The 22,086-nt window shown below is 43.5% G+C and overlaps 1 protein-coding gene and 1 long non-coding RNA gene across 2 annotated transcripts; one reads left to right on the forward strand and one right to left on the reverse strand.

Moving 5' to 3' along the window:
* The first annotated feature begins 1,671 nt into the window (after positions 1 to 1,671).
* Positions 1,672 to 7,149, forward strand: LOC311596718. The gene is made up of 2 exons (XR_014778946.1): positions 1,672 to 4,824; positions 4,855 to 7,149. It is a non-coding gene; the product is annotated as an uncharacterized lncRNA (long non-coding RNA).
* On the reverse strand, positions 6,075 to 19,707 carry CAVIN2 (caveolae associated protein 2). Its single transcript, XM_084780447.1, has 2 exons — positions 18,883 to 19,707; positions 6,075 to 8,413 (listed from the first exon to the last, which is right to left on the reverse strand). The coding sequence occupies exons 1-2, from the start codon at positions 19,363 to 19,365 to the stop codon at positions 7,640 to 7,642; spliced, it is 1,257 nt and encodes a 418-aa protein (XP_084636573.1). The 5' UTR covers positions 19,366 to 19,707; the 3' UTR covers positions 6,075 to 7,639.
* Positions 19,708 to 22,086: the final 2,379 nt, after the last annotated feature.

The raw sequence follows: 22,086 nt of genomic DNA on the forward strand, positions 1-22,086 counted from the left end.
TGCTGGGTCCCTTGTTTTTGCTACAGCAAGTTCACATTCCTTTTATAGGAAATTCTCAGATCTTCACCATGGTCTAGAGTCTCTAGGGGCAAAAAACTTTGTTTTATATGGGTGTTTAGCACAGGGCTTTACAAAGATGCCTGATAAATATATTTAATGTTACTAAACAAAATGTAGTAGGTATTGAGAAAATGCTTCTAGCAGATAAATATTCTTTGTAGTTACCGGATAATTCATGCATAATTTAATTTCATTTATCCTTTGTAAGGCCCAGCTACAAGGTAGTTGGAAATAATACCGTAGTGCCTGAGAAAAAAAGGAGTGACGGCCAAGTGCAACAGTGAATGTGGTACTTTTAATGGCTGAAATGAAATCCTTGACCCCTCCAAACAAGTGGGGAGTTACTTACTTAGGTTCAGTGTTTCAGAGGGCCAGAGTCCTCGCTTTCATTGATGCAAGACTCCTGGTGAGGCAGAACCTATCTGCAGCAGGAGACGCCCATTTTATCTATCCTGAACAGGAAGCTAGTCATAAAGAGGAGCTGGGGACCAGGGTTAACTTCTATAGCACTAGTTCTCAACCGCCTAATGTTGCAATCCTTTAGTGCAGCTCCTTCCTCATGTTGTGGTGACCCCCTACCATAGAATTATATTTGTTGCTACTTCATAACTGTAAGTTTGCTACTGCTATAAGTCACAGTGTAAAATATGTGTTTTCCAATGGTCTTAAGGTGACCTCTGTGAAATGGTCACTTACCCCCCCCCCCCCCCCCCCCGCCACACATAGGTGTCGAGACCCACAGGTAAGAACTGCTCTATGGCAAGTGCCCAGGGCCTCACTGTCTCCAGCAAGATGCTGCTTCCCAAGGTTTTCACCAGCTCCCCAACGAGCACCATGATTTGGGATTCGATCCTTCAACACACAAGGCTTTTTTTGGGGGTGTAGTTCATATTCAAACCATAGCAGTGAACTTAGTGGCATAGTCCATAATATTCAATATGCTTTATTTGTTTTCTATGCTTAATTTTAGGGCCAATCCCCTAAGCTGTGACACTACACATCTATATGCATCGTAGGGGAGGAGCTTGGGTTTTGTTTTGGTTTTTTTTTGGTCTATTTAGAAAGTTAAAATTATTGATTTAAAGGCCCTAGGCAATTTAATTTACCAAGTAGGGCTTATTCACTGGACTGTGCTGCCTTTTCCTCTGTGTCCTTAGGGTTCTGAAGATAATTGCCACGCAAGCGGCCCTCCGAGACTCAGCTAATTCTTGCCCTTCCTCAGAACGACACAAGTTGTTACAAGCATGAAAAGTTTCTCTCTCACAAAGGACATCATGACCCGGTGCTAAATCTGTATCAGTTTCTTTCTCCAACTCTGAGATTTGAAGGTTCAATTTAGCATCCAAGAGAATTGAGCCATGTTTCCCCCCTTCTGTACCTCATTATCAACAAGGAAGAGTTGAAGAGCAAGTGTTGGCTGGCAATTTCGCCACTATGCATGACGGAGTAGCACACAGCCTTGCCCTTTGTCATCTATAGGGTCTCCAAGTTATTGATATTTTTCAGCTGAAAAACAAATGGGAGAAACTTCCCTTGTAAGTTTACTGACATCCGAGGGTGCTGCAGGTAGCTCACACATGACCAGTAATACTGATGACAACGCAGGATGCCTCCTCACTAAAAAACATTCAATCACCCCAGTGTAATGGGAACTAACTCCGTACCAATGCATCCAGAAAGCAGCAAGAGGGGTGGCTCTTAAAGGCACCACCAGGTGTATTTGTGCACTTTATGTTCCCTAGGAAGTTTTTTGTGTTCCTAAGACAAACCTGATTTATTCCTAACTTTCTATTCTGGTGTTTTTAGCCTTCAGGAAGGCAAGAAGGACCCCAGAGCCTTCATCTCTAGAGGTCAAGAGTTAGAAACTGATAGTCTGTGCCTGGACCACATCCAGCCAACAAGTATCTATACTTGGCTTGTATAGTGTACAACTGCTTAAAATGATTTGGACTACGTGCCAAAAATTAAAAGCCAGGAGATTTTTCACATTATAAAGAAATCTGAATTTTGGCTCTTTCAATGAGAAGTCTAAATTTTGGCATCACTGGCCTGGTTTTCCACATGGCGATTGGAGTCGGGCAGTCTATGTGGCTTGTAGAACACACTTTCCCTTTGTGGGAGTTAGGGAAAGGCTTGCCTCCAGGCATATGAGCTCGCCTCATCGGGAAGCCCACATGTAATAGCTTTGCCACAACTGCCTCCATCTGCTTAAGTCACCTCCCTTCTGCGTGTGCCTTTCAGACATTGAAGCTGGTGACCGCTGACAAAGCCTTTGGAGAGAGATGCTGCCTGCAGTGCACACCTTGGTGAATGATTGCTGGCCTAGAGGAGCGACTTTACTTTCTTGCCAAGAGAGATGGAGGTTCAAGTATTTGTCTGATGAAGACCTGTTTTTGTTTTTGTTTTGTTTTTTCCCCGAGAAGAAAGCTTCACAGTAGTGTAGACATTACATTCACTGGCAGGGCTGCATGCATACCGCCATGGTCCACCTGACTTCCTAACTCTTCCTTCTTACCCTGTGCTAACTGTGTTCTTTTTGTCCGCCTATTGGAGAAAGGGGTCTGAATAGACCATAGACCTTTCTCGGGGATGACAGACCTCATGAGCCGTCTTTGAGTGAACAACCTGCAGGATCCATCCCTGTTGACAGTTCCTTCTTATTAAAGCTAGCCCCAGAGTGAGCCCCACAGCCCCTGATAATGGATGACACAATGACCTGAGGATCTCACGAGAATAGTTCCCTCCGTAGTTTTCCCAAATCCACCAGCTCTGTGTGTGTTTCTGAAGGCCTGCCATGACAATCGTGAGGCCCATTTGTGAAGGACAGCTGTCGTTGGTCCTGTAGGAGTGATTCAGTGGAGTGAGTGGGAGACCATCTGAGAGCTCATGAAGCAATTCTCAACAAGCACGCTCATGCCATAGCTAGGAGTCCATCTTGGCAAAACGGATTTCAGATTGGGATCGTACACTGGCACTATTAACTAGTTTTGTTAACGTGGACAAGCCACATGGCTGTGGCCCTCAAACAAACACCAGTTAGTCCCTGTATACATAATTCTACACCAGTGTGTTAAACCACAGGGCAAAAATAACTAGGAAAAAACCTTAAACATTAACATTTATAGACTTTTTTTTTGTCTTTACATGCTAAACAGTTTGGCATAACAATTTTCGTGTGAAATGTACGCATTGTTAGGGCTTGAAAAACAAACAGCTCAGCTGTTAAGGGCATTTAGTGTTCTTGCAGAGGGTCCAGATTCAATTCCCAGCACCCAAAACAGGATGCTCACAAACACATGAAACGTCAGCTCCAGGGGATCCACTGCCCTCTGCCTCCCCAAGCACTTTCAGACAGGTGGTACCATAAACCAACACAGGTACACACACATACACACAAATAAAATCAAATAAAATATTTAAAAAAATGTGTGTGTTGTATTAGATAATAGTAATCTAGAGAGAATTCAAAATATATTGGAGGGCTGGAGAGATGGCTCAGAGGTTAAGAACACTGACTGCTCTTCCTAAAGGTCCTGAGTTCAATTCCCAGCAACCACATGGTGGCTCACAAGCCTCTATAATGAGATTTGGTGCCCTCTTCTGGTATGCAGGTGTACATGCAGGCACTGTATACTTAATAAAAAAATAAATTTTAAGAAATAAAGTATAATGGAGGATGCACCTAGGTTATAAACAGATGAATATGCCATTTTATGACATTTTTGAGCTTCGGTACCCACAAGACAGAGTCTGAAAGTGTTCTCCACAGATCTGAGAGACACAGTATCTATATATTTCCGTGAGAACACTCTGGAGTCCTTCCTTTTTACCTTTCCAGCTGGAGTAAATTAGCCACAAACATCTCCAGTTCTTACCCTATTAAAACAAAAAAAAACCCCAGCACTGTCCCCTTAGGACTCTGAGTAAGTGAGATCAAGCTTGTGCTATGTACATAAAATTGCTAGACATTGGGGCGTTCAACCCGAAGTCAGGGAAACTATAAAAAATATTGATTCTTTCCCTTCATTCTTGTGTATCACTGCACAAAGCACTTAATAATTGCAGCAAATCAAGGTGGATAACAATTGAGATGAATTCCGAACAAATTAATTAAATAAAAACAAAACAACAACAACAAAAAATAGAATTGCCGCAAATGAAAGAATAAGGGTTGTTTTGCTCTATAAATATTTAACAAATTGATTTTTACAACGGAAAGAATCTAACTATATGAACATCCAGCTGTTTGCTAAAGGTGTGTCTTCTTAATTAAGGCAGTTTATGTGCAGAGCTAAAAATGACTTTAGAGTTTCAAATGCTGCAGGACAATGCAATGGTTAAAATGAAGACGGAAGTATCTGTAATCGTGTGAGCTGGCTGCCTGTTCCCTTTAGGAATGAGGTGCCGGCTGCAGAGAGCTTTATCTGGGCGCCCGGATCAGGAGGCACACAGAGGTCGCAATGCCAATTTCATCGACTGTGTTTTGCAGCGCCGGAGTCCTGGGTTTTAGGGAAGGACTTGCGGTTGCTATGGAACTGCTAATAACGATCGCAGCCCGCACCTCCATTCTTCATACGCCCGATCTCCAATAGAAAACCACTTAGATTTGGGCTGGAGGGCAGCAAACAAACTTTCGAGCAGGAATTAACTGGGCTCAGGCATTAGTGTCTTAATGTAGGAAATGACTTTCATTATAACCTTTACTTAACACTGGCAGCTTGGCCATGGAGGAGGAGCCTCTAGTTTCTTCTAGTGGATGGAATCGTAGGAAGCCCAAACTCCACAGGGGCTGAGCACTGCTAACGTGGAGGGGCTGAGCACTGCTAACGTGGAGGCTTTCAGCAGACAATTAGTCCCCCAAACAGCATGGATTTATGCAGAATTAATTTTTACCACCAATCTGTTTCTACTTTCATGTATAAGAGGAACTGGTCTAATTAATAACAAAACTTGTTTCTTTAAGTCAGAAGAAGACATTCCCGATGAATGCTATCTATAGATTTAAAAGAAATAAATATTGTAAAAAACCATTTTTTTTGCTAGTTCCTTTGTGAGATTTGTGATCCATGGAATAAATGCCTTTTCCTCCTGAGTCATGTGCTGAAGATTCCGATCTCAGACCTTATTAATGTGGGACTGATACTTGGGGAAGCTAATCGAGTGCTAGCGCTACATGGCACATAAAGTTGAGGTGGCTTATTGGATGGGTGTGAAGAGTACATATCTAATTTGGGGGCTTCCCAGCATCACCAGGATGCAAACAATTCAACAATAATACAGAACAAATAGGTTCTATCTCAACAACTGCTGCTGCTGTAATCCCTGTGGTATATGCTTCCCAACAATTATCTGGCCCGATTCGCTGTTTCATTGCTTGGGATTTTAAAGCTTCCACTGTGGAACATAGAATAAATGTGATTGTTCAGTAAAACTTGAGTTGTTTGCAGGCAGCTTCACTGACAAGCATCTAGTGCATAGGAATGATTAAGAAAGTTGTTTTTTTGGTTTTTGTTTTTGCTGTGGGAGGTAGAAATGTCTTCTGGACCTGTGGTTCCCTCAACTCCTCAGGCACAGTCAGGGACCATCCCTTTACAGAAGGTGCAGCAAGGCTGCTTCGGGTGCTGTATAAAGGAGTCTATATAGTCTACGAGACTGCAGAGGACAGAAGTGTACCTGAGTGGACAAACCGAATGCACAGCTCCAAAGGTCGAGGCTTCCAGGACTATTGAAAGTATTGTAAGACAGGCGCAGCACTGTCAAATGCAGATGAGACTATCAAATTAATTAAGCTGCTACAATAAATTCACGGGCTATAGAGCTGCAAGGTGGTGTCAAGAAAGTTAGACTTGAAGAATGAGTGTTGGATTCCTAAATGAGATCCAGGGGAAAAAAAAGAAAGCAGAGTTAATAGGCTAAATCAAGACCAAAACAATCGACATTGCCGTTACATTCGGAGGAACATTTTAAAATCAATTCCTTCTGCCTGTAAGATTGTTTTGCCAAACAAACTGACATTGTTATATACTTCTCATTTTTGGTTTATTTAATCTTCTTTCACACAGGCTTTGTTAGTTCAACAATTCAGTATTTTGGGGTTACATTTATTAAAAAATAGAAACATAGCTGAATAGGCTACACCATCAACATACTTTACTCATCTCATCCTTTTGAAGTCAGAGCACAGCTTGTGACTGCTGCTTCAGTCACCTCTACTTGTAAGATAAGTTCTGGTACTGTACAGTAAGTAGAGAATTTGAACTCTGGGTCTCCTTTCCTTAGACTGTAACTTAACAAAACATTGGCATTTTGTAATAAAAAATAGATAAAGCAACTTTTTAGTATGTTAGACAGAATGAACATACACATGACATAAAAAACTAGCATCCATTTATAAGTGAAATTAATGTATAAATAAAATATTACCTGGAATGAAATTATCATTATGTGTAAAAAACAACACAAAACAAAACAGCCAAAAGAAGAAAAGACAGCATTTTACCCTTCCTAAACATGCATGCTTGAACACCTTATTAACCTATATCATATTTGGAGGGCAAAGGTCACTTCAAAGTGGAAAATGTTTAAAGGATTATGTGACTGACCTTCCCAAAACAGTACACACTACTTTGTTCAGACTTAGAGTGATTCCAATGTTAAAGAGAGAATCTCCTTTTGAATGTTCTCACAGAATGATGTGTACTGCCATTTAGTTAGTAAGAAGAACCACAGCTTTTATACCAGAATATCTGGTTATGTTATTTAATAATAGACTATGAAAATATTGAGAAGATAAGAGATATTCTTGCAAGATATATGAACTTCTTTAGTATTGCTAAAGAGCAAAATAGATTTAAAATGTCAACACTTCACTTTTTAAGCACATCCCTTTTCCCTCTTTATTGTCATTCTTTTTGTCATTCTTTGTCATTTATTTCTCTCAGTGTCCAATCTTTTTGCCTTAGTTTTCTATCTTAGTAGCTCTCATGCCACCAACTGCCCATCACAGCCTTTCAATTCCCCCACTTGCAATAAACAATTGTTTTTATAAGAGAATAACCAGCTGAGCATTCCTTTTTTTTTTTTTTTTTTTAGTAAATAGTTTCTTCTTAAAATACGGAGTTACATCCTCAGCTTGCAGAGTATGTGTGTTCTATAGCACATAGTTGGGAATAATCATTCACAGAATACGGGGAGAATTCAGTACATTATTGCTACCCTATTCAGCAAGCTGATAGAATGACCAAACAATAGATCACATTTTATGACTACTATGATAAATAGCCTCTAGTTTTTCTCACTAAGCCAAATAGATTGGTGATTTGTTTTTCAACTGTTCCGTTTCTTTCTTCTTGCAATCTTGGAAAAATTCTGCAGAAACAGAACCTAAGAACAAAGTAGAAGTGGAATTCCTGGCAATTTGCTTCCGTGATCCCAGGTATATCTGAGGCTACTGTATGGCCAGTGCTTAGGGCCTGGGCAGTCACGGTGGGGAGCAGGCAGAGATGAAGGGGTGCAGAAGTGGCTTCCAGGATGCAGACACATCTGGGTTCTGCGTCTGCCCCGGCTTCTGGCTGTGTACTCAGGCTGTCTGGTTGACGTGCAGCACAGCCGGCTGGACCTGTTTCTCACTGGCTTCCTCTGCCTCCTCCGAGTTGAGCATGTAGCCACTCTCATAGTGCACCTGCTGTGCCTGCTGGAGGGCCACGGACTCCTCCTCTTCATCTTCCACAATAGTCAGGTCAGCGTTGCTGTCCACGCCGGAGTTGTTCCCTCTCAAAGCCGGCTTCTCAGCATCTTCTGCACTGCCCTCCACCAGGCCGCCGGGGAGGCTTGCTTCGGAAAGCCCCTCTGTGAATGAGCCCTCCTCACGGTCATCCTGCACCTGGTCTTCTAACTTGGTCTCATTTTCCACAGAGCTTTCTCCCTCCCGGACTTTCTTCCGGCCAAAGGAGAGGGGAGAAACCTTGAAGGGGGAGCTTTTCCCTGAAGATGCTTTCTGGTGGTTGGGTGTGAGCGATTTCTTAATCTTTTCTCTCCTCTCAACAGATACGATCTTTGTTCCCAGCTTGTTCATCTTTTTTTCGATGTTCTGGCGGGAAAAGGCTTTCTTGAGGCTATCCACTTTCTTGAGGCTGGATCTTTTTAATTTTTCTGCCCTGCTTTCTTCCATCTTTTCCTCTGCGCTATCTTCCAGGGCTTCCTCATCACGGGGCAATTCGTCATCGGAGGAGAGGTCCACGTTGTGTAGAGTTTCCTCCAGGGACTTGTTTTCATCAGCAAGCTCCTCCTGGCCTTCGGCAGGGCTGGGAACCGGCTCCTTCACAAACACACTGGCAGGGATCTCACTTTCTTCCTGAAACGAAGGGCAGTGTGGGTTTACGATAAAGGCACATTTCACACACAGTCCTCAAGTGCTATAATTTGGGTTTGTGTTCTGGGCAACAAAAACGATAGAAGCCAACTGTGGCTTTCTGGAACAGGAAGCATTCATTCTAATTTGGGTCCAGTCAGTCACCTTGGGCTGGATAAGGCCAAGGCTTGCTAGTGGAAGTACCATGAGGGTAACTGGCAAGGGCACTATCAGTGACAGGCAGAGGGAAGTGGCTTGACTCAAATAGGCCAGGAAGCAACCCAGATAAAGGGAATAAAGTAAGTTATAACACTGTGAACCCAGAGGCCTCTTCTACCTTCCTTTGGGTCAGGGAGCACAGTTTCTGTCAAGATCCCACAACAAAAGATCCCAAAGGTTAAGTTGGAAAATATGTAAGGAGGCACAGAAGAGCAGTCCTTAAGTGTGAACAAACATCGCAGAAACCTGGATCTGGTCCCCTCTTCCTCCACTGGGCAGTAGAAGGGATGGTTGGGTTGACCAATATCAACATACACACACACACACACACACACACACACACACACACACACACACACCCCACGTGCACACGCGCACACACACATGCATGGTGTGCACACACACAGAGACATACACATACAGAGACACACACTCACAGACACACACAGATACACCCATACACACATACACAAAGGAGCACACAGACACACACACAGACACACAGATACACACACTCACAGACATACACACACACACATGCCACGTGCACACGCGCACACATGCACACGCACACATGCATGGTATGCACACACACAGAGACACACACACACAGAGACACACACACAGAGACACACACACTCACACACACACACACAGATACACCCATACACAGACACATACACAAAGGCAAACACACACACACACACACACACACACACACACACACACACAGACACACACACCAGTTCTTAGTGACATAACTCAGGATTAGCCTTCCCTGGCTGGGCCTACTCATGAACCCTGCAGTTCAGGATGTGCTTTTTGGCAGTTGGTAAGGGATCTAGCACCGCAAAATGTGTGGTCAGGCATGGCATAAAGCTTCTAGTATGAAGTATCTTCAGCCTCATCTCCAGCTAAGAGTGAGGAGAGAAGCCGGGGAACCTGCCCTCTTCAGCCTCCCAGCATGCCCTGCCTCGAGCTTCTCACATAGGCAAATGTGGCCTCCCATAGAACGTCAGGGAGTGGTAGAGCCAGAGAACTTGTCTGCAAAGTGCAAAGCTGCTTGCTGAGAGATCTGAATATAGACAGATCTGGGCCACATAGTATGAGAGCACCTTTGAATTTTACGTGTTCCCCCCCTCCCTCCACTGTTACATGAGAATCCATAATCATGGTACTCGCACGTTTTTCATCAAAAATAATAGTACAAGACAGAGAATTGTGGCAGAAGGCCTGAGTGTGTCTTCGCTGTCCTGCTAAATGGCTGTGCGGCTTCAACAAATAGCTTAATCTCCTTGGGTTCCTGCCCCTTCCAAGTATGAACCAGAGGATTTGACCTAGATTAGTAGCTTTCAAAATGCACTCTCAGGGCCATCGGGGGTTCTGCAGGAATGTAAGCAGGGCACGGACCCAAACTCCTCCCCACCTGCGCTGCGCCCAGAGCTCCCAGTGACCTGATGGCACGTCAGCCAGCCCAGCACACTGCAGCCTGTGGATCTGAAAATCTGTCTGTCTGTCCTCCCCGATGCCTGTCTTTCATGTGCTAAAAGGTGTTATGCAGGCTGCTCTGACAGAGAAAACACACCAGTCATCTTACACAGTACTGGACCCTGCATCCTGTAATACAAGGTGTAGCTGCTGGTACAATAGTGGTACGGCTGTTAGGGGGGTAGCTAACTGCTTTCTGATTGGATCTGAAGCCTGCTTCACAGGAAGGGATTTTATTCCAGGGACTGTAACCTTAGCCAAAGCCCATGGCTAGGGAGATAGATCGTAGTCCCTGGTATTCTGCTACAGTTATTTTGCTTAATGCTCATGATGTCAAAGCAGCTTTTAAATCCCGAGGTTTGTAATCATAGACCAGGGCCATTCTGATCCTTAGCCACAGAAGCTTCTCTCCGCAGTGGGCGGCGGTCAATAGAAAGATCCATAAGTGGTCACAGGCTGAGAATAAGAGACAATGCTTAGTTCTAAATGCCCATCTACAGCAACCCTCCTCCCCTCCTGAAGGCTCGGGCAACGCCGAGGAGCAGAGATGGCCAGACTGAGCGTGCCGCAGGGTAGGAGAAGTGTGCAATATCCTGTCTTCTGTACATGCCATAGCTATGACAGCCGTGAACTCAGAGCAACTGGGGTTACCTGCAAAAGATAAGCTCGCCCCAAACTTCAGCACAGATGGTGTAGGCAATCTTCTATGCCCCCTCATTAAATGGGTAATTCCCAGGAGTCCCTTTTGATGGGAACTTGTGATGAGAACAGCTTGTCATGCTTTGAGCTGAAGCTGCTTCTGGTTCATGGGCACATGCTTCCTAGAAGGATTTGTGTCTTTTCGCCACCACCGTGCCTCAACACTTCAAGCTTAACACCCACTTGTTAAATGAGCACCCTGGGCGAGATGAGTCTCCAAGAAGGTGGTGAAGGTGCCTGAAGCGTAGACTGCTCAATGTGGGGTAGGCCGGAGGGATGTTGGAGGATGGGCCCTGTGTCGAGAAGGAAGTTTGCTGGGTGCTGGTAGACTGGGGATACTGGAGAAGCCACGCCTGAGGGAAGCTGCGCTCTCCCCCTCAAAGAAGGATTTTGGTTTTGGTAGATGGATGACTATTACAGAAAGGGTTAGACTTAACAGAAGTAGTTATGGCTGTGATGTCTCATCCGGAGGATGAATTTCTCCTGGGGTTTGATTAAGAGCATTGAGGAGCCTTGGCAGTTGTTGCTCGCAGCGAAGGATAAAACCAAGAGCTCAGTGAAATGTTATTAAAAGTCCCCAGTGAGGAAAGAAGGAAGCCAGGCAGAAAGCTGTAAAAACTCAGCCGTAAGGTACAGTGTCTATACTGTAGGTTCTCAGGGTAATCAAAAGTGGTAGCTTGGATAATTTTCCATTCTTCGATTTTAACAAAAGGGAGAATTAAAATAAATTTCAGTTTTTCTTAAATGTAAATTTTATAACCAAAGCGGAGCTACTACTGAGTCTTACGGCCCTTTTGTCTCTCTTATCATGAATCCTTTGAGGGTAGCGTTGAAGAGAGCACATTAGGAAGTGAGGTGGGATATCTGTGTTAGATCCGGACTCTGTGTGTGTGTGTGTGTGTGTGTGTGTGTGTGTGTGTATGTGTTGGGGGGATGTTGAGGGAAGATGGAAACCCAGCCGAACTCTTTGGTGAAATGTGAAAATGTACAGGAAAATTTACATGTGAGCTCTTTGATGCCAATTATGGGATTAACCTGGCAGGAGCAGAGATGCCAGGACGAGTTGGATGGGTCTTTATGAAGCTGTAAACCACTGAGCAGTGTCTCCTTGGCTGGCAGTGGGGCCTCTGCTGGCGTTTAGTCACCCGGGCGATGGTTTGTGTTCTGTCTACTGGACAGTATGTGTATCTTGTGGCGTCTCCCTTGAAGGCAACCTCTTTCCTTTCACACAGGAATTTGTAAGTTTCCAAGCACACAGATCTCTCTATCTTTTTTTTTCCAAAATGTTTGTTTAGAATCCGAAAAATAGCAACTACCATCCTCCTGAGCCACTACCTTACACAGAGCACACAAGTGTGGTGTTTGGCTGTTAGAGTGATGTGAGTGCTGTGTGAACAGGACCAGCTGTAGCGGCTCTCTCCCCAGGGCACACTGTCTAGTATGTAGTCCTCTTACACACTTCCGTGACATGCTGTATACTTCCCACATCTACAAGTGAGGTGAAAGAGATGTCTGTGTTCAACCTCCAGTTGTAATGCTTGTGCTCTGCTTTCTCTCGCAGATTCCCAGACTGACAGCTATTTTAAGGGTGAAGCTAAGTACGCAGCCATAAAGCTGCTGCTGCTGCTTACTGATGCTAGCTGCTCATTTGTCTACCTGGGATATGCGACTCCCTGACATGGCACAGAGAATCCTTGTGGTTTATTTCCTTGGGCAGCTTTAGCTAGGAGAAGCCCCTAGGATTAGCTGGTTATTTGTCCTTTGTTTTCCAAAAGGTCCTCAGCCACCACTGATGTAGATGTTCCTGGTTCTGACCTTTCACAAGGACCTTTAGGAGGTTTTCAAAGAAAGGGGAATATTAAATAGTAAACCTCTAACATATCTGATGGGTATACTTGCAGCATACGGGAGAGAGGAATGGAACAAACTCTTGAGAAGTAGCTGTTTCCCTTACGCTTCCACTTGTTTGCTATTTATATTGATTCTTGGGAACTAAGAGTCCCAGTTGTGCATGTAAATTTCAATGCAGAAAAACCTGCCAGCCTGCTGGATACTTCTCGGTTTTAAGTTGACGATACAAATCTCTGAACACTTACAGACATGCAGACTTAACAACAAAAGGCTCTGTGACCAGCATTAGGAAAGAAAATCAACATTAAGTCATTTAAAAGCTCTGCTAAGGAGAGAGAAGCCAGCTGTTTGCTTTCCTGTCACTCACTTCTCACTCTTGTTGTTAGACAAAAAGTAACGGACATGTGGCACCCTGCTGGCGTGTGAAGAGCACACATTTGTGCCCACGGAATATTTTATCCAATAATCTCTAAGTACTAGTTATTAAAATGAAACTATGCCACCTGACATTGTGATTTATAGGTCTCCTTTGCACATTGATGGTTTCCTCCAATTTGTGTTTCTGAGGTATAGATTGCCAAGTGGATAAAGCCATTGATTAGAGCTGCCCCTGCAGGGTGGCTGTCGGAATCAGCAAGTCATAAGAATAAAATGCATTAGTTATAATCCCTGGGCAGTCTTTCACATTCTAGAGGATTTAAAAGTCTCATTATTTTCAGTGTTATCAAGGGCTCAATTTCTTTTTTAAAGATAACATTGGTTAGGGGTTCTTTGTTACACACAAAAAAGATAAAAACAAAACAAAAACCAAACAATGATGAATTATTTAAAAGCTGATCTAGTAAAACTCATAAATGTGATCTTTACCACAGTGAGATTATAGTTTTTGTGTTTACCTGTTTCACAATTACATATCACATACTATAATTTCTCTTATCAATGAAACAAGACCTTGGCAGTCATTTTGTTTTTCAGAACCATTTCTTTTCTATAAAATGCTGTTAAATTAAATGAGTGTTAAAGGTCTTCCAGATCATAAATATTTGATCATGTGAATTTAACCTGTATCTCACAAAAAGAAATAACCATTCATAGGAATTGACACCATAGTGCCCCCATTCACACCAAATGCATTGAACTACAGGACCCAAGTTCCACTGAAGAGAATTTTTAAAAAATGGGATGCTTAGAAAGGGCTTCTGACATAGAGTCTAGTGCATATAGATACATGCTTGTCTCTTTTTGGTTGAGAGTTACTAGTGCACACACATGCACACATACATTATGACTACCATCATGTCAGCATCAGCATTATAGCATAATCCATGAAAGCAAAAGACTCTTCCCAACACACCTATTCTAAATAGACTCTTCTAGTATGAGCACGTATGTCATACATAGTATGGTGGAAGGGCATCCCAGACCTGCAGAGAATGTGGATATCATAATATATATAATTTTTTTCCAAAGAAATATTGGCTATCACTTCCAGTGCCTGGGACAACACTGACATTGACTAAGTATAAATAATAACAATAAGAAATCATATTTTATTTTATTTCATAAACTAAAAGGGCACTGGATAATTAACACCAGAAAACCAATATTCCATTAAGGAAACACTGACCTGTGATACAAACATTGAGAGTTTTCATATAAAAGTATCTTTGATTACCCATAACCCCATTACTTTCCAGTCCATATCAATTGAACAGATTTTAGAGCAATTATTTTGGGTGAAGTAGTGTCCTTAAACTAACTGATATAAAAATCACCAGAGGAATTAATATTTAGCACACTTCTAAAATTCTGATATTATTGAAGGAACTCAAATGACAAATGTGTAAGCATATTTATAGACTCAATTTTTCAGAAATGTAACTGCTGTAAACATGTAACCTTTCTCTGCTTTTTTCATCCAATTTCACAACTCCATGTAGACGAAAGTGCAAGCTGTCCACGCGCACTCTCAATTTGTCCCCTGGTTTTGACATTATTTCCAAGCTGCTTTTTCAAATAATCATTACTAGAACCATCTGAGGACACAACTGAAACCTCACCCCCAGGGTCAGTGTGCAGTTTCTGAAGCCTCTTCAACGAGCAGAAAAATTTCCTCTTAACTCTACATTATAGCTTAAGTTTTAAATAAAAGATACACGCTTCAAAGAAAAATGTTAAACCTGGTATTTCTTTTGCAACGATATTTTTTTCTTTTTTCTTTTGATGTTTAGGACATGGTTTCTCTATGTAGCCTTGGCTGTCATGGAACTCACTTTGTAGACCAGGCTGGCCTCGAACCCACAGATTTGCCTGCCTCTGCATCCTAAGTGCTGGGACTAAAGGTGTGAATCACCACTGCCCTGCTTAGCATGAATATTTTGATCATTAATGCTCATAAGCCTTATTTAATTTGTGCTGGTTTCTGTCTGACTATTTTGAACTCAAATATTATATTAAACTATTGCCAAAATATTTTTTAAAAATTGCTGAATTTAACTAGGATTTTCAAATATATGTCATTGTTGGGGGGGGCGGTGTTTCTCCAGTTTTTAGGTACTGATGGTTATAATCTGAAGCAATCTCTAAGGAATTAGGTAGTCACTAGCTACATAGTGTTGTGAAGCTCAGCAAAGATTTCAATAAATAAATGACATGTTTAAGTAGGATAAAACAAAGTTAGGAATTAGAAGTCCAAATGTATAAGTATCTTACACATTGTCTTATACACACACACAGACATACATTTATACATGAGCACACACTCTCAAACACAGACACACTCACATATACTCACACATACACACACAGATATACAACACTCACACACACACACACACACAAACACATATACAAGCAGATACAGACATTCAGAGGTAGATTTGGGGTGGTGTGACAGGATTTCACAAACTCTAAACATATATGTTCTCAGTGGTACAGTAACAAATTATGCTCCAGTCAAGGGACAGATTTTCTTTTTAAACATTCCTCTTATTTTCAAATATTTTTTTTGCCCTAAACCAAATAGGTAATAGTTTAGTAAGAAGAATTGCATTATAGGCTAGTAGTGGAAATGACAGCTTTTAAAATGTCATTTAATGCACAAAGTAGTATCAGCAAAGCATCTGACAACCACATTCTTTGCAGGTCTGCGGTCCCCTTCCGCCATTCTGTGAAGTATGTGCTTATACTAGAAGGATCTATTTAGAACACGTGTGTGTGGGAGTCTTCTACTTTCATGGATAATGATGTAAATGCTGCTTCTGCGATGACAGTAGCCATATAATGTGTGTGTGTGTGTGTGTGTGTGTGTGTGTGTGTGTGTGTGTGTGCACTAGTGAGTCTGAAGCAGAAAGAGACAAGCAGAGCTATTTCAAGATCCTCAGAAGGGTGCGGTCAGTTTTGTCCCAAGAACAGTGGCACCTTTAACCCAGGAGAAGTGGAGCCTCCTGCCTCACTCCTGCATTGCAGACTCACAGAGTAATAGATTCTGCTTGATGAGCACTTCCACCGGGCCAGTCTGTGGGAATCATTTCATATATGTCATCCTCTCCTTCAGTCCTCACTTGTGGGAGTGATATGAGGCCAGGAAGCACTAGTGTTTGAAAGCACATATTCTGAGACCAATTAAATGAGGCCTTGAGTGCCAACTTTGCCACTCATGTGCTAAACAACTTCAGAAAAACTGCAAGCATGTGTATCTCAGGATCTCCACCGGTAAGTTGGGGACAGGCAAGAAAGCACAGAGAATGGGGCCTAGCAGTGTATGCTACAGAGAACAGGATCTAGCAGTGTGTGCTACAGAGACCAGGATCTAGCAGTGTATGCTGCAGATACCAGGATCTAGCAGTGGGGGGGGGGGCAGGGAGAACAGAGGCTTAGTGATATCAAATGTGTCTACAATCAACATAGTTGGCAAGTGATCAAAGTTGGATGTGGGCCAGTGTCCATGTGACAATTTATCTTCCCAGTCACTATCTTTGTCTCCACTTTAATAAAAATTACTGTTTCATCCATTAGCATGCTTGGTACCTTATTAAAAAACTCACTACTTTAAGAAAGAAAAGAGAAAAAAAAAGAAACTGAAGACAATTGCAGTTACATTCTGTTTTTCAAATAACCTTCTTGTGTTTTCAGAGCTGGGATTTTAAGTCCCTTTAGCTAGCAGAGGCTGTCCTAGGGGAAGAGAAAGGTCCAGCCACTTGCCTGCGAAGTTCCCCGCCTTCTAAACTGCTCTTTACACCTGTGTCAGAGGTGTTTATTAATGGGCCAAGGACAGCCTGTAAACCTTGCCTTGGATTCTCTCAGTTTCCGTTTTGGTTTTGAGCACTTTTGTTTCAGCACTTCCTCACTATGTGGAGAGTTCTTACCATTTCTGGTGCAATGGCACACCTGTCAATCTCAGGGAACAAAACAGGTGACTTTGTCAGGACCATTACAACAGCACAGGCCTTTACGTTCCTCAACTGTCAGATTCACAGTTCTCTTAAAGGTACAGTCACTTATCTGCCCACTCCCTCCTACTCCTACCTGTCGAACATAAATATCAAAACAAAAGCTTAAAATCCCAATTTTCCTTTACTAGACAAATACCTTCCTTCATCCTCCCTTCCTCCCTCCCTCCCTCCCTTCCTTCCTTTGCTCCTTCCTTCCTTCCTATCTTCCTCCCTCCCTCCCTCCTTTCCTTCCTTCCTTAATGAATGGAAAAGATGAGATGTAGTCTCCCTGATTCACACTGAAGGGAGAGAAGTTTCTTTTGACAGGCCTGTACATGTTCTGTTTTGTTTGGAAGTTACTATTTAATTTAGAAATGTCTTGAGAGCTAAGGCTTCTAGGATCTCAGGCTAATAAAGGCAAGATCGCGTATGGCTGACCACATCTCCTTCCAGCTCAGCTGCTTCGCAATAGCTAGTACATCTGCATTTAAAAGCCTGAAAGTTTCTCAACTGCAAAAGCCTGTGCAATGATACAGGGGCATCAGCTGTCTGAACCTCCCAGCACTCAAGTGCAATTTGGGGAGGACACAAAGGCAGCAAGATGAGTCTTTCCTTTTATGGTGATAGGCAGGCCGCAGTTCTAACTTGGCAGAGTAGAATCACTAGGAAAAAAAGAAGGCTCCTTCGGTTTAAATCCCAGTTTCTAAATGTCTCTTGGGAGATGAAGGCTCTCCCTGTATGCTTTCACAATCTGTTGGCTATAGCCTCTCCCCTCCATGCCTTTGAAATCCTCTCCTATTCACATGGTCACAAGGACACAGCCCTGAGGCAGAATGGTAATGCTTCCTGGGGTCTGGGTTGGCTCAGTGCCTTCCGCGGAAGGGCTTCCAGCATTAGGCAGGGCAGCCCTTGGATTCACAGATGCCCACCACTTGGCTGAACAACAGCCCCACGCAACCTTCCTGTCCCCAAATAGCCTTTGCTACATTAATTGCATCATTGATGCATTAAAAAAAAAAGTTAAGCGGCCTTTTCATGCTAAGGCAAGTATTTGAAGAAGAAGATATTCAAGGCTGGTCTTTGTGACGACCATTGATAACACTTCTTTTATTTCATTTTAGAGCTATGACCGACTGAGCAGTGAGGGGCATATGTAGTGTGTTTGTAAAGAGTTATCCTTTGCTTCACACTTTTATTCCATCATTTGCTAGAAAAGAACTGGAGATTGCTTTGCCAAAAGATGTTTTTAAAGAACAAGACCAGTTCAATTTTCCATTCAGGTAGTTTCCAAAACAGTGGAGGGCCTTTGGAAAAAAGGGATAATTTAAAGGTTATGTGTATGCAGTTTTGGTTAGAGCGAAAGAAAACAAATCCTTCCTATAAGTCACTGCACTTCCACTAAGAGTTAATAAACAGCCAGTGAATTAATTTGCCCTGTCCAGCTAACAGCTGCAGCCACAGCCCTAAGTTCTTAATGAAAGAAGACAAATGGATTTGACTAGAGTGGGTACATGCACCTGTTCAGCTTCCCACCCTTAACCAAGGGCATCTAGGTGTTCACTGACAAATGTCCCCGGCCTGCCAGTCCCACAGGTGTAGCCTGAAGGGTGGGGGACACTCCAACCCTTGTGGGCACAGCTCACCGTTGCTAGCAGCAGGCAGTTAGAGGACAATGCTTTGTGTGTGTGAGATACTTGACTGACAGGACAGATGGGGAGATGACTGCGAGAGCCCAGAGGCCTGAGATCACGTATGTGGAGGGGTTCCCTGGGGAACACTGACCTGGAAGATGAGCACTTTGAAGTGGTTGCGTCGGAGGAGTTGGGCGTGGTTGCTCTCCAGCCTCTTCACCTGGGCGCACTGCCTCTCCAGGCGCTCGCGGACAGCGCGCGTGTGAGCGCTGACCTTGCGAGACTTCTCCAGCAGCTTGCTCACCGTGTTGCTGGTGGAGGCCTGGTACTTGGAGAGCTTGGTGAGGTCGTTCTGGATGCCCTTTACGGAGCCCTCCAGGTTGATCTGCCGCCGCTCCATGTTGTGCTGGTTCTCCCTCACGGCGTCCAGCATGTTGACCAACTTCTCCAGGAGTGTCTGCACTGTGACAGCATTCACCTGCGAGTTGTCCCGGATGGCCTCGTCTGTGGACCCCAGATTGAGGCTGGGGCTTGGTGTAGAGGAAGGCATTGGGCTGGGGCTGGATGGCTTCTCCTGGCGCATGTCAGAATTGGGGTGCTGGAACTTTTCTGCTTGTGCCGCGTCTTCTCCCATAGCTGGACAGATGGAAGGCTACTTCCCGGCTGGAAGCTTCTTGCCCAGGCGACAAGTGGGCTGTGGGTGAAGAGCGCAGGAGGCCGGTTGGTCTGAACGGAGGAGCACTGCTCTCTAGGGCCAGCAGAGGTTCAGACAGGGAATAACAGGCTAAACTGATGGGGGAAACTGCATTCCAGCTGCTCTTAAAGGCCCTACTCCACCCAGTGGGAGGCGAAGGTTACAGGACCCACTCAGGGTTCAGCTACAAGCACACACTTCCTAACCACGCTCTCCGCAAGCCCGGGCTCTTCGCTGCATTAGCTTTTCTTTCCTACATCTCTTCCTGTTTTAAAACAAGTTCAATGTCATATTTCAATCATGAGTTCATTTAGAGGCGGGGAGAAACATGTTAACTTGGCCGAGCTCCCCAGCCTCTGATTGGCTGAAGCTAGTAAACTTTCCTCTGGCTGCTATGTTACAGAGCGCCTGTTTTTTTTTTTTTTTTTCCTGGATACAAGTTATTGTAGCAGAAAGTATTGTTTGCTCTTGCCCTAGAGCTGACTGATAGGTTGCAGAACACCGAGTGCCCTTCTGGGAGGCGCAGAGTTGAAAGAGTCCGCGCTGCCAAGTTGGTGGTGTTAGTTTCTCATTTGCAAAGGGGAGGAAATTATGCTGATAAGGACAAGGAAAACAGCCTGGTGTCTCCTGCTCTTGCAGGAGAGCATGCAGTTAGGGATGTTAAGACAAATGGCACTGTATACTACGAACTGTTATGTTAAGAGACGGAAACTTTTTGAATGAATGCATTTTTAGAATCATAGGCCTTTTAAAACAAATGTTTTAAAAGGTGGAAAGAGGCACCCCTCTCCCCAAGTCGTCTCTTTAAAAAAAAACAGAAAGTGCTGATTTGTCTCTACGGATTCTGAACTCATGCCGAACATTTCTCCATCCTCATCCTTGCAAGGCATTTATTGACACAGGCCCAGAAGTGTGACTGCGGGCCAGGTTGGGTTGGAGTGGTTCTAATGCTTGACATTTCCAGATTCTTGCTCCGTGAAGTGGCGCGCCTGTTCTCTCATGTGGCCCCTCCTCAGCCGGGCCCTTGTGATGCAGGAGGCTTATTTTCTAAAATGACTTTCCATGCTTGAATTGGTCTTAAATGTATCCAGACTGTGAAAGTGCTTTTGGCAGGAAGTTTGTGACAGGCATGCAATGAAGGATTTCAAGAACACATGTCAGCTCATAGTGGGTCAAGGGCTGATCGTTGGACAGTGCCTTTCTTAATGGCAGTATCTCCATGTAAACTGACGAAATGGTGGCTCTTACGGTGGTGTATTCATTGGCTGCCTTTCCTCAGGCATTTGCAGCATGCGGGAGTATTCACAGAGCATGTGCCCAGGACCCTGCCCTCAATGAGTACCTGCTCATCAGAAAGATACATTAAAGGCAGTATAGAGACCTCCAGTTTTTTTTTCAGATAATTGGTAGCTTTCCTCCTTCCCATGCCAATAAAGTGAAGCCTTTAGGAACAGAGATAATAAAATGCCAAAAGAAGATTTGATTGATTGGGATTTTGTCTTTTACAAAATTAAGAAAATTCCTAAAATAAATTTAACTTGTATTTAGTACATTTTAGCTGGAGAGTGATGTGTTAAATATTAAAACAAAGTTGAAACTGGTGTTGATTTTTGGAAGCATAATTTTCTAACAAGATTACATGGTATCACGAGACCATGCCTTTTTATATTTGACTTTTGTGGGCAAACCATAGAGTGTCATTATTTCAAAAACGTTGGAGGGCTCCATCAATTTTCCAAGGGCCTCTCCTAAATCATGACATTCAAATCCTTCCCTCGGAAGCTCTTACTGTGCTGTCATTCATATAGATTTCTTTCCCCAAATGTTAACTGTTACAGCTGCGGATTCTCAGGTCTAGTAGGAGCTGTCCAAGATTCAAGGGCTCCTCCGACACTGGCTTCCTCAGCGCCATGATTTCTCACTTTGAAAGATTTGCAATTTCACATTATAATCACTTCAGTCTGGTTTTGCATCGATTCACACAAGTTTTGCAGTCCATTGTTGGTATTGTACAATCATCTATATGAATTAGAGGGTGGGTGTGAGGTAGGAAAGCTCAGGGGCTCCTTCTTAAATAAGAAGGGTCGTGTGTGGATTGTTTGTTTGTTTGAGGCTGCTTTTGCTCTGTAGCCCAGGTTTATCTAAAATGTATAGCAATCCTCTTGACTCAAGCCTCCAAGTGCCTGGATTACAGGTATGAGCCTTCATGAATGTCTCTGAATTTATTGATGTTTTAAAGTTAATCTTGAATGGCACAAATGGTATACTAGCCAATGATCTATGGTTTTGAAACAAACCAGCCTAAGACTTGGTGGCTTAATGGCAACCATGTCACTCACTCATGATTCTTTGGCTGTCTCTGCAAGGCTCAACCACTACAGTCATCTTTGCCATGCTTGGTCATTCGGCTGCAGTTTGAGGTGAGGGATCCAAGGTGACACGGCCTTATTAAGCCTGGATCCTCTGCTGAGCTGACTATACCACCTCCCTTTTCAGCTGTTTAGTTTCTAGAAACTCTCTGCCTGATCTCTCCAGCAGGGAAACCAGATTTCTTTTTGCAGTGTGTTACACAGTTAAAAGGGATTAAAAATGGAAGCTATGGGCAGTTTTAAGGGCAGAATCCAGAAATCTGCATACGCCGTATCCACAGTGTTCTATGGC

This window comes from Acomys minous (genome assembly GCF_964271855.1).
Source record: "Acomys minous genome assembly, chromosome: 4".
NCBI lineage: Eukaryota > Metazoa > Chordata > Mammalia > Rodentia > Muridae > Acomys > Acomys minous.